The following is a 13296-nucleotide window of genomic DNA, read 5'->3' as shown; positions in this document are numbered from 1 at the left end:
GCATAAGCAAACATGGTGAGGCATTGACCTGGGCTACATTTACAAAATGGCTTTACCTAGGGGAGATTTGGAATTTGAAAACAGAGACACACAGTCTTAGCTCTGGGGGATGAGGGCCATGGAACCAAAGAGTGGGAAGGGTTGGGAGTCTGAGGAGGATTTTGACTCGCAGGCTGGTCTGCACTTAGAACATTGTATATACGTGTTAAAATAGTCACCCATGTTTCAGAATTTACTAGGTTGGGTGGGTGAAATTAATACTGAAAATATTGTGGTGTGCATTAATGAACTCCCTATAGGCACTCATATTCATTTTACTGTGATTCCTCTGACCATTTCTGGTTTCTCTCTAGGGAATAAATTTTGTTCTCCTGCTCTCCTCTTTTGGATAGTTAACTCAATTTGTTGAACTAAATATATGGTATTTTCTAGCAATCAAATTATAAAAGTGTAAGATTCCTGTATAGAAATGATGACTACTTTCAGTTAATATGTTACAGCCACTGATTCATGCTTTGAAATTTAAATAGAATTTCATTATTCTCCAAGGAGAATGCAAGATTTTCTGTACATGACACAAACCTGGTTCATGCAGGCACAGCTACTAGTTTACTAGTTTTCTAAAGCAAAATTTAGCCAGACTCAGGCAGAAGTTGTTACTAAATGTGATGAAATGCTAAGTGTAATGGCAAGAAACTATGAGCAAATGGCTCATTGTTATCCACAATCTTAGTATTTGTCTTATTACAATGCTTAAAAATGGAGGTAATTCAGTTCATAGGAGCAATCACTGGATAGTTGTACGAATTTGACTTTCAACATCTAGACTGATAACTTAGCATGTTTAGTGAGAAACTTTAACAAAGACTCTGATTCGCTCTAGACTCACACAACATTGATTTTAATGCTTTGGTATGTACTGAATCACTGATGAGTTATTTGTGTAAATTTGTCTTGATTGCTACCTCTTTATATGACCACAAAATTAGAGTCCAGATTAGCCTAAGAAAATCCTTCAACAGGAAGAACCTCTAATCACAAAGATATTACATTTGTCAATTTCAAATGTATAACAGGGAGATTAAGATTTTAATAGGCAGATGAAGAAGAGTTTAATAGCTTAAACATAGTTATAATGCTATTTGTATTTTTTTATGTCTATGGTTAAAAAATATATTGTTAAAATGTAATCAAATCAGGAAAATAACTAAAAACCAAATTATTAATCAAGACTGAGGAACTAACAGGAGATTAATTATACTATATAAAATTAGGGTTCTCTATTCTGCAATACGTGTACTAAGAATTTTTGTATGAAATGTGTTACAGTAATTGGCATAAGTTAGATCTAAGAAATATATACCTAACCTGGTGATATAAGGACAACTATGGTTGTATAAATGTGTGCTGAGTATGTACATTCAATAAAAGCTTTTTGAAATAAATAGTATACATTAAAATATTTAAAAATATTATTTAAAAATGAAAGTGTGGTTGCCTTAAATAGAAAAAATAAAAATTACTTTTATCATATGACAAGCTGCCTACAATGAAATTTTATACTTTGATTTAAAAATATCTTCAAAATGTTAACATCTTAGATATTGGAAATTTCTAAGTAAATTAAAAATAACATTTGAAACAGTAGAATATATTAATTTACTAGTAGTTTCACTATTGTAATGTCATATCAAACCAGTCCAAGATAAGACACTTACTCTTAGTCGTTAGGTCTTGTTTTGCACACTCTCCTTCTGCAATTGATACATCATCAATGGCAATGTCTCCTTCTATTCCAGGACCTCGAATACCTTCGAAAATGAGCTACAAATGTGAATGAAACAAACCTAAATGAGCTGCAATTTGTTGATCAATTTTACTGAGAAGTCAAGGAAACAAATGTCAATAATTCTGGCGTAATTTATTCTTGATTGTTTTCAAAACTGTTACTCACAAAAATGTAAACCTAAAAGGGAACATGGAATCCATTATGGAATTGCATAGTATCAGTTTCTCAACACTAAAAGCATTGTGTCAATTTTAGAGCAAAACTAAATCTAATTGGGTAGTAACAGTAAAAAACACCAACTAAATTCCTCTTTTCTGGAGCAAGCGGCAGTTCGTATTTGAGCAATCTTCCTCTCAAATAGAGTCCTTTCAGTTTTCTCTAAACATATCTCAAAAATTAGTGTTTTAGAAACATTTTTTTTAAATGAATCAATTCTGGAGTCTTAAGAGTATTATGTTTATGGAAGCTAAGAACAAAACTTTATCAACTCTGTAATAGTTTATTCTTTTGTAAACAGGTTGAATAAGTTCCGCATACATCTATGCTTTACATTTTGATACCCTCATTTTAAAAGTTGAAGATATTTATGAGTCCACTGGTGTTGAACGTCTCCTGGTAGGCCTATGGATTTCCTGTCTGTAACAGTGTATGGCACTGGGGCTTTACTCGTGAGATTGAAAGAAGAGATTAGTGAAATCAGATTGCCCTTGTGACTTCATTGTAGATATAATGACAACATATGGACAATTAGCAAATTTTTGTTTAACAGCAACAAGACTCTGGGAATTTTCTCTAACCTTCAAATACTTCCGGCATAACCTTTCATTCTTTTGATCCTATAAGAAAGCCTATGCATTTAATGATTTTTTTAAAAAAAAGTTTTATTTATTTGAAAGTCAGAGTTACAGCCAGAGAAAGAGAGATGGAGGGAGGGAGGGAGGGAGGGAGATCGTCCATCCACTGGGTTCACTCCACAAATGGCCACAACATTCAAGGTTGCTCCAGGCTAAAGCCAGGAGGCAGGAGCTTCATCCAGGTATTCAAAGTTGGGCCAGCATCTGCTGCTAGGTGCATTAGCAGGGAGCTGAATCAGAAGTGGAGTAGCTGGGACTCAAACTGGTGCCTATATGGGATGCTGGCACCAGAGGTGGTGGTTAACCTGCTGTGCCACAGTGTGGGCCCCCCCAAATTAGTGATTTGTAGTCACAGAAAAGAAAGTCTGAATATCAGAATGAACTATGTAGTTGGTCTTTCCAAAGAAATGGGCATTTTATGCAGCTCTTAAGATTCCACTAGGGAAGCCCAAATCCCAAGAACCTGTTTCAAGTCCAGGTTCTCCTTCTGCTTCCAGTTTCCTGCTAGTGATGTGTCCTGGGAGGCAGCAGACGATGGCTCAAATACTTCAGTTTCTGCCACTCACATGAGAGACTCAAACTGAGTTCCTGGCCCCTGGTTTTGGCTTGGACCAGCCCTGGCTGTTCCAGGCATTTAGTGAGTGAACCAACAGACAGAATCTTAGAATCTCAATATCTTTCTCTTTGGTCATTTAGGGAATGAAATGATAGATGGAATGTCAAAATCTCAATCTCTCACACCCTCCCTCTCTCTTTCTCCTTCCTTCTTCCTCCCTCTTTCTCCTTCCTTCATCTGCCTTTCAAATAAAATTTAATAACTTTCACAGACTAATTAGCAAAGCTGTTTCTAATACCAAACCGATGTGTGTGATTTTATACAATTTCTATTCTTATTTCATTACAACAAATTTGAGTGAAAGTGTATTCTTCCCTTTTCCTTTAAAAACAACTTCTTAATGGCAAATTTAAGATGATGTTCAGAAAAACATAGCTCCTTTAGAGAAAATGGTCGCCTGTTTTTTCATATGCTGTCATAGTTTTCTCACTGGAAATCGCTAAGTAGTCTGCAGAAGTATTGGTTTTCAACTTTGGTATTGAGTTGTGTCCCCCATTTAAACAGCCCCTAAGAATAATTTTCACAATCAGATAGAGTAAAACAGGTGTAAGGAATTTTTATTAATAGAGTTTCCTGATTACTTATGTTGAAATAAAGATGTTAATCAAGATTGCCCAAAGGCATGTCTTAGGTGCTTACAACAGATGCCCTTTAACATATTCATAAATTTCCCATCTCATTGAGCTATCTGTTTGAAGGTACTGTCTTGTTCTTACCAGCAAGTTTTTAAGGCTTTCAGGTATTTTTTTTTTCTTTGCTATGTGCTTCTTACCTGATAGAGAGTCAATTTTAGAATAAGTCCTTAGCTAGCCCCAATCCCTAATATGAAGGGAATTTTATCTTGGAAAAAGAACTTAGATTCCTGCTGAGTCAGTCTGGGTCCATATAATCAAACATTTTTCACTCCAGCCACAAGGCTAAAACTTGGTTGCCTGAAAGTGTAATACTGCCATTACAGTAAGCTTTATAACATATCCTAAATAATTAAATCCTAAATAAATTAATACATATGGATGCATGCATACCAGAGAGGTTTTAATTCTGGAGTGCAGAAGTGAGAATGCTTTACATGGGAAAATTGGGTAAATGGAGAAATCTCAGTCATCCAGAATTTTAATTTCAAAGGATGGAATTGGGAATGAAAAAGAAGTAACTGCTGCCTATTGAGTATGATACAGAGTTTGCACTGTAGCCATGGGGATAATAAGAGTGATACACTGTCATCTTTGTGTATGGAAGTAGGATGTAGGCGAAGACTCCAATAAAGAAAGGGTGGAATGTTTCCTCGGCAGCTGACACTTGAAATTCATACAGATGAAGCTGAAGTCAGTGCTGTCATGGAGGTGGATGCTGAAGAGATGAGCTTGGTAGCGCATGGACTTCCCTTAGCTTTCTAAGAGTAGTCGGCTTGTTAAAAATATCCACAATTTTTAAAGTACGTAGTGATTGTCCCTTTGTATGTTCATGATATCTGCAGGTAAGGGTCAATCTAAAATCATGAGATTATGTTAAACATCAAAACTAAAATATATAAATCAACGAGGTCATCATTGAACTTTTCAAAGTTGCTTTCTCTGGAAAGCTACATTTTAATTATAATGATCTTGCCATTGCTCATTCTCCTGACTTCCTGTCTGGCCTGATCAAAATCAGATGGCTGGACCTAGACTTGTGCTAGAGATAAAAGTTAGGGACAGTAACTTTTATGGTTCAATTGAGAGCAAGTGCTGTGAAGCTGCTCATAGCACACACCAGAGGGGAAATTGGCTGACAAGTTCATTTGTTGTTGCTGGCAATATATTGACTACAAGTGTGTTGTTAGTCAAACAGCAAAAATAAAAGTGAACAATGGTCATGCTGTCATGTTTTTGGAGGGTTCCATATACCAAGAACACTACCATAAATGAATGCTTCATCCTCTGGTGATAATAATGAATGAAGTGGTACAGCAATAAAAACTGCTTGCATTTACAGCCATGTAAATTGTAATTTGCCACTGAATGAAGCAGGTTGATTTTTTTCTTATACATGTGTAAGTACAGCATGAGTTACAAACATTGTTAGGAAAAACATCATGGAATTATTAGCTATTTACTAGTATGATAAAATAATTTCTGAGTATTAAAACTCTTGGAACAATCATAATTAATGTCTTCCTATTTTCTTTTTGAAATCTTGTGATGATATGGATATAATTCAATAGACCAGACAAATATTGTTGATTTCCTCTGGGTCTTTTTTGAGAAGAGAAAGGTGCTGAGCAGTATATGTGTTTCTTTTGATTTCCATATAGTTTTGCTATTGGGAAGGTATTAGTTGTTTTCTTTATATCCATGTTAACTATGAGATATAGAAATGAAATGCATAGGTATCAAATTTAAAGTATATACCTGAGCCAAAGTGTCAATTGTTTACAAAATATAAATCTTGGCTGACAAACAACTTTTTCTTCAAGATAAGCATGAGACATAACAATAGTCCATTAAAATATGTTGTATTTCAACATGGAAGTTGTGATCTGGATACATTGGAAGTAAATCTGTGTCATGTTGACGTTGAGCAAAAAGGTTATCTAATTTTAAAAGTTAAATTGTTATGTTTTTACAAAGCTCACCTTGATTCTATGATTGCATCACAGAGATTAAAGTATGTTCCCTTCCTCTTCAGTTTCTCTAAAATGGATTTGGTTTAACTGACTTGAAGAAGGAATTGAATTGCATCTGGATACCCAGGTAAAAAATGTGGAAGTTCAGGTCTCCCTTTCTTTACACACAGTCATGTTGATAGTTTTGTAGTTTTCCTTAATGGAAATGACAAGTTTAAAATTTAAGTGTTTTCCTAGTGTATGCATGTGATTCTGAAAACCTGATATGCAAAAAGTACTGTATAATAAGGCAAATAACTCTTAGTGTGGAAATTTATATGACTTTTTTTTAATCTAGAAACCTTTTATTTAAGGTATACAAACTTCATGAATTTCATATATACAAATTTAGGAACATAGGGATTCTTCTCACCCCGCCCTCCCTCCTTACTTCTCACCCACCATTCTTCCTTTTCCCTCTCCTAATCTCTGGATGGCAATTTTTTAAAGTGCACTACTGTATTAGAATAACAGCACACAAAATTGTTTCTATTAAGCAGCTGATTACTTTCTGATATTAAATATAATGCTTTAAAGCATATATATTAAATATCAATATTTAAACACATATATGATGCTATTAAAAGTTGTAGTATTCGGATATAATTTCTCAGCAAGAATAGCTTCACATAACACTAATGAGTAAAAGTTGATAGAGACACCAAAGAACAAAATGTATTTCGGATTATATGATATGCTTTTTTTAATAGTGTCTTCTGCAAATGTGGGTAACATTTTCTGACAAGAGACAAACCATTCTGATTACTACTGATGAAACAAGTACAGTAATCTGAGCTTGAAAATCGACAGCGTATATCACTTTGGGAAACTGCAGGAAATGAATACATGTGAAAATAGCTATTATCAACAGTGTTACCTTTATTTTGTTACTTATTTATTCAGCACATAACAGAACTATCTTCAATTAATAATATTATTTGAAGAAAGGCAACATAATATGCCAACTAGGTGGACTTGTCCGTTTCCCCAAGTGAACCCGAGGCAGCTAGAGTGTCCAGAGCAGAATACCAGAAAAAAGGAGTTGCATAGAGACAGAAGCATGAACAAGATCTGCCTTGAGGATTCAGCATAGTACCGATTAGGACATGAATATAAGGAAACAACACAAGATCTGGAGGAACTAAAATGATGCACTTACTTACTAGTGCCCAGCCCACATAGGACTGGGAATGGTAATATGACCACCAACAAAACTGGAAAACCTTGTAATTCAATGGTTACTGCATAACGTACTCAGAAGACTGTCAATGGAGTTGTATGAAATAATTTGCTGTCCTCAAAACACTGCTTCAGTTTGCACTAGCAAATTTTAAAAGCAACACCTAAGAAGATCAGACTGTTTCCAAGTTTCTATATCCTCCAAAAAGCCAAGAATCATAAAAATCTCTGGCGTCTGTGAAGGTATAATGCACATTGCCTGGCACACAATCACATTGCCAGACTTGCAAAGAAGTTGGAAAGTAAAGATGCGCAATGGGAAGAAAAATCAGTCCACTGAAACCAACCAGGAACTGATACAAATGTAAGCATTAGTAGATAATGCCTTAAACCAGTATAACTGAATTTCACATCCTGAAAACAACAACTGGACATATAAAAATATTTTCTAAGAAGATTCACATTGAACTTGTAGAGATGACCAATGACTGATAGAAATGAAGGAAGATTGGACATTGTGGATGAAATGATTATAAATGTGACAATACAATTGAAAGTACCAAAAAGTAAACATGAATAGAAAAAAGTTTTAAGTGACAAAAAAGTATAAATGATATGTAGAACACAAGGAGCTTTATATTTGTTTTTATTTATTTATTTATTTATTTATTGACAGGCAGAAGGAGAGAGACAGACAGAAAGATCTTCTATTACCGTTGGTTCACTCTCCAATGGCCCCTGTGGCTGGCACACCACGCTGATCCGAAGCCAGGAGCCAGGTGCCTCTCCTGGTCTCCCATGTGGGTGCAGGGCCCAAGCACCTGGGCCATCCTCCACTGCACTCCCTGGCCACAGCAGAGAGCTGGCCTGGAAGAGGGGCAACCAGGACAGAATCCAGCCCCCCGACCAGGACTAGAACCCGGTGTGCCGGCACCTCAGGTGGAGGATTAGCCTAGTGAGCCGCAGCGTAGGCCAAGGAGCTTTATATTTGCATATTCGGAGCCTTCAAAGGAAAAGGGAAGCAAAACTATGTTAAGAAGGAGAAAATCCGCCAGCGCCGCGGCTCACTAGGCTAATCCTCCGCCTGTGGCGCCTGCACACCGGGTTCTAGTCCCGGTCGGGGCTCCGGATTCTGTCCCGGTTGCCCCCCTTCCAGGCCAGCTCTCTGCTGTGGCCAGGGAGTGCAGTGGAGGATGGCCCAGGTGCTTGGGCCCTGCACCCCATGGGAGACCAGGAGAAGCACCTGGCTCCTGCCATTGGATCAGCGCGGTGCACTGGCTGCAGTGCGGCGGCCATTGGAGGGTGAACCAACGGCAAAGGAAGACCTTTCTCTCTGTCTCTCTCTCTCACTGTCCACTCTGCCTGTCAAAAAAATTTAAAAAAAGCATACTATTTAAAAAAAAAGGAGAAAATCCTCAAATTACACGCAAACCATAAAACCACAGACCCAAGTTAAATGAATCTTAAGCACATAAAAATGAAGAAAAATACATTAAAGCCCAGCCTTATCAGATTTCTCATAAACAATGATAAAAAGTATCTTAAATCAGAGGGAAAAAGACACATAGCATAAATATAAGCATTTCTACAAGATTATCATGGGAAAAAATACGAGATGGCAGTGAGATATTCAAAGTTTAGAAAAAGGGATAAATCTTTCAACGAATAAAGATTGAAAAGACCCTGTTCTTCAAGAAATGTTGAATGTAGTCCTTTAGGCAAAAGGAAATTGATACAGATGAAGATAGGGATGTAAAATATTAGATTAAGTGTACCAGAAATGGTGCAAATGCTGAGTGCCACCTGTATAAATCTGATCTGATGTTTAAGTTGGAATGAGAAGAGTTTATGAATGCAGAGAGTAAGGCTCTCTGAGGTTGTAACCATTATGAATAAAGCTTCAGTCATCTGAACATTCCTAAACATCTCCTTTGAACATACTTTTTCTAGATTTAATATGCAAATCTCTGAGGCTACAGAAAACCTGTTTACATTTTCGGGAAAATGTGAGAAACCTCTGCTCTGAGTTCACTCTGACTCCAGTCTTCCTGATAACAAAAGACTGTCTTCTTGAAGTTCCTCATTTTAATGAATAATCCTGAGAAGAAGATGGAATGAATTAAGATTGGCCAAATCACAAACAAAATCAACTCCTTTGCACAAAAGTAGAACAACAAACTTGGAGCTAGTCCTTTGCTTCTTTTATTTTCCTAATGGAACTCCTATCATTTCATGCAATGTGTGGCACATATACACTTAAGACTCCCTAATTGAAAAATTCTTAGTCATCCATAACTACTTCCCAAATTCAAAACATTAATCTGCTAGTTATTATCTAAGCATATCTTGGGTTTGTTTTCTATCATTGTCCTTCAAAATCTTTTAAAATTTTCTTAACTGCTTTGCCAACCCCGCCTGCTATATAACCTGAGTGTACCATAGCATCATGGGTGAAATATTTTTGATGACTCCCCATTGCCTAAGCCCTCATCAGTCCTAGATTTATTTTCAAGCACCAAAATTCTAGATAAACAGCTTTGTATTTCTCCGGCAAATCCTGTGGGAGATGACCTTGATGTTTCTGTTTGCTCCACACTTTGCCAGAATCCCACTGCTGGCCTCTTGTCTGTTTTGCGACTCTGCTGGATTCAGGTTTTACCGCATAATAAGCTTTTCTTGACCCTACTGACTACTCTTCCTGTTGGTTGGGCATGTTTACAGAACTTTGTGCATATCTATATTGTTGCAATTATTACAAGTATAGGATTTACCTGCTTAGATGTATCTTTGCATCAATGTGAGGCAAATAATCATTTTTAAAAATCTCCCTGCCTTGCATTGTGCTTGGCCTATAACAGGAATTCAAAAAATATTTTTGCTCCACTGTCTATAAGAACAAATACTTGTTCTGAAGGTGTTCAGAATGCTTTTTTAAGTGAGTGCAAATGCTAATAAAGGAGAATCCTGAAGGCAAAATTAATATGACTGCACTGCTTGATCTTGTGTATGTATTCCATTTAATAATTTACTGTTGGAGAGAAGTCAAGGAAGAGACAAAATACCTCTACAATAACATCAACCTTTTAGAAAGAAAAGCTTTTTGAGGCCTACATAAATTTTTAATTTAGTTTACATGTTGGCATATATTGAATTTTCATAATTGTATTGTCCTTCAAAAACAAAACAATAATTTTTTCAGAGTCTTATGGTTGGGGTTGCTGTTATGTATTTGTACACAGTTGGCTAGTCTTAATTATTTCTTTACCATTGTGAATAGCTGTATGCATTTTAACCATCCTGCTTAGATCCAGAAGTGCTATCTCTAAAATTAGAATCTTATGTTAAAAGAGGAAGGCATTCCACCAACTAAATATTGGAGCAGTATCATATTTTCTATATGCATCTAATAAATCATTAGAAGAAACAGTGCTATAATCTCATAAAAGTATTTTATTCCTTTCAACATAAGGGATAGATCTATAAAATGTATGATTAGATTTTAAAATCACTATATTTTAAAAATATGAAAAAACTGGTTATTTGTAGGATATTTATGTTTATAGTTATTAGATCACTGAAAGTGTATTAACATCATTGAAATAGTTTCACGATCTCATCATTCGTTTTGATGGTCACTGTTAAAATCTCTGTTTTTTTTTATAATTAGCTCTCTTCTATCAATTAGAACCTTACTTATGTCTACATAAACAAAGTAACTTCTATAAAGTGGTAAATTACTGAAATGACTACCTTGAACATTAACATTTTGTTAAAGGTGTATGAAATTCCAAACACACTAATTGACTAGCCAGTTCCATTCATATAAAACCTGGATTGTTTTTCTTCACAGAATAAAATATTTCATGTGATTTTTATAGAAATGGAGTGCATTTTCTCCAGGTGAATTATTTTAATTTTAGTATACTATTATTCAAATTAAAAGGGGCATTTTTCCCTGTAAGACAGCCATTAGTACTAGTGGGGAACTTTATCTGTGATGGCCATATCACAGGACTCCTGAACACTCATATTTGAGTATTTTTCAAGCACTGGCTTTAATGCTATGCTCCCATAGAGTTACCTATCTTTCTTACCTGAAATGAAGTAATAGGATAAATATTAACATGAGCCTCATTCCATCGTTGTCCTTTATTCCCACTGGAAGACCACAGTGGATTCTCTATTGTCGTCTGCCCTTTCAATCGTAGATAAACATTTAAAACACCTAAAAAATAACAATGACATTTTATTTTGTTTAATTTTTTGCTTCACAATAGTTTCTCCTCCAAAAAGTAGAAACTTTTAAACGTGTAATTTCTCAATTGATTCTAGTGTTTCTTCTCATTTCTTACCTTACACTTTCGGCGTGTGATATTTGATCCAAAGATAACCATGACCTAGTACCTAGAACTTGTAAATGCTACCTTACGTTGCAAAAGGGATCTTATTGAAAATAGGAAGCATGTAGTCTACAAACTGTACTTTACCATGAAGTTTTTTTTTTCAAGAATATATGATGCTTCGAGTATGTGCCAGAATAACTTTAATTTTTTTTTCTCTGTGATTCTTTATTTTCATTCTTAAATTATAGACGGCAATTCTATGGTGGCTTTCCTAAAACAACTTTGAGAGTTCTTTGGTATCATTTTACATAGACATTATATGTTTGTTGAGTACCATGACCTCCTGTTCTGATTGAGAGGAAATTGAAACTATCATCAAATCAATATATGGACATTTTAAATATATTATATTACATACAATATATTCTGTAGATGCATCAGTTTTAGTTCACTAACAAAATAATGCATGTCTTTTAGAATTAAGGGATATATGCTTTAAAGAAACACATTTACAACATGACTTATTATTATATTACTAATAAGGTCTTGTGCCAGAATTGAAAAAGTGTTTTCTCAGCAATATGCTTTGCCAATGACCATGTTTACATTTCTTAATTAACATTTCCATTTCTAGATATATAGTATAAATTCAAATGAATTTAACTTAGGTTTATTGAATATATATTATGTGAAAAATATTTTGTCTAGGTAGCTCCAAAGAAACCAGGTCTGAATTATTGTAGACTTTAAATTAGGTTTTCAAACAGATAAAACAGGCTGTTTTCATTTGTGGCTGTATTTTATTTATATAAAATATACTTGCTTTACAAGAAAAAGACACTAAAATTATATTATGGGTCCAGCTCTGGCTGTTGCAGCCATCTGGGGAGTGAACCAACAGATGGAAGAGCTCTCTGTCTCTTTATCTCTCTCTTTGTAACTCTTTCAAATAAATGAATATTAAAACAAAGAATAAAAACAAGACTTAGAGTGAGGTCAGACATTGCATTTTTAGACATGTTGAGTTGGGAAGCAATCCACACAGCAGACTCATAGAATGACAATTGATTTAAATAGCATACTGACCTCAGAATGAGTCCTTAAAGCATTCTGGTATGACTGAAAAGCCCATGAGAGCATTTTAGGCATGGAATTCTAAGACATTGTGGGAAAAAAAAATTCCTGCATGAAGGATCTTCATGAATGAGACCCCAGTGGAAAGAAGGGGCCATCAAAGAAGAATGTACTTTTCTCAGAAGGGAAGAGAGAATTTTCATTTTGTCTTTGGCCTTGCCCAAATACTGACAAAGACTGTGGTCTCAAAAGGCTTCCATAGCCTGGGCAACTCATGGCAAGAGCCTTGGGTGATCACTGATGTCACACATAAGAGTGTTAATTAACAGCAGGAGTCACTGTGTACTTACTCTCCATGCAGGACCTCTGTCCTAAATGAGTCATACTATGAGATTTAAATGTAAAACTTGTTCTCAGTTTTTTTTTTTTAATATTGAATGCATGTGTTTGTGCACAAATATTTGAATCTCTGTTTGAAAAAACAAAATATTTGAAATCTTTACTTAGTACAGAGCTTGTCTTCTGTGTATAGAGTTTATTGAAAATGAATCCTAATGGAGAATGGGACTGGGTGTGGGAGCGGGAGGAGGAAAGGCGCATGGAGTGGGTGTGGTTTGTGGGTATGGTTGGAAGAATCACTGTATTTCTAAACATGTACTCATGAAATTTATACTCACTAAATGGAAGTTTTAAAAAAATTATAACTGAAATAAAGCTTTTAAACATAATTTTATTGCCTTATTAAGTACATAGTAATAATTATCATGCTAATCAATGAATACAAACTACTTATTCAC

At 35.3% G+C, this 13296-nt stretch overlaps 1 protein-coding gene across 5 annotated transcripts in view; it reads right to left on the bottom strand.

The window, feature by feature from the left end:
* The window catches only part of MDGA2 (MAM domain containing glycosylphosphatidylinositol anchor 2), an 891422-nt gene that overhangs the window by 17435 nt on the left and 860691 nt on the right, over positions 1–13296 (bottom strand). For all 5 annotated transcript variants that reach the window (XM_008269620.5, XM_089309284.1, XM_089309285.1 and 2 more), the window contains 2 exons: positions 11177–11307; positions 1719–1824 (listed from right to left, as the gene is read on the bottom strand). In XM_008269620.5, the coding sequence (XP_008267842.3) occupies positions 1719–1824; positions 11177–11307 (237 nt within the window). The remainder of the gene's footprint in view (positions 1–1718; positions 1825–11176; positions 11308–13296) is intronic.

Source organism: Oryctolagus cuniculus, chromosome 12 (genome assembly GCF_051225735.1).
Source record: "Oryctolagus cuniculus isolate XC-2025 breed Fujian yellow rabbit chromosome 12, ASM5122573v1, whole genome shotgun sequence".
Taxonomy (NCBI): domain Eukaryota; kingdom Metazoa; phylum Chordata; class Mammalia; order Lagomorpha; family Leporidae; genus Oryctolagus; species Oryctolagus cuniculus.
Note: the sequence above shows the minus strand (reverse complement) of the source record. Positions and strands in the feature narration are given on the sequence as shown.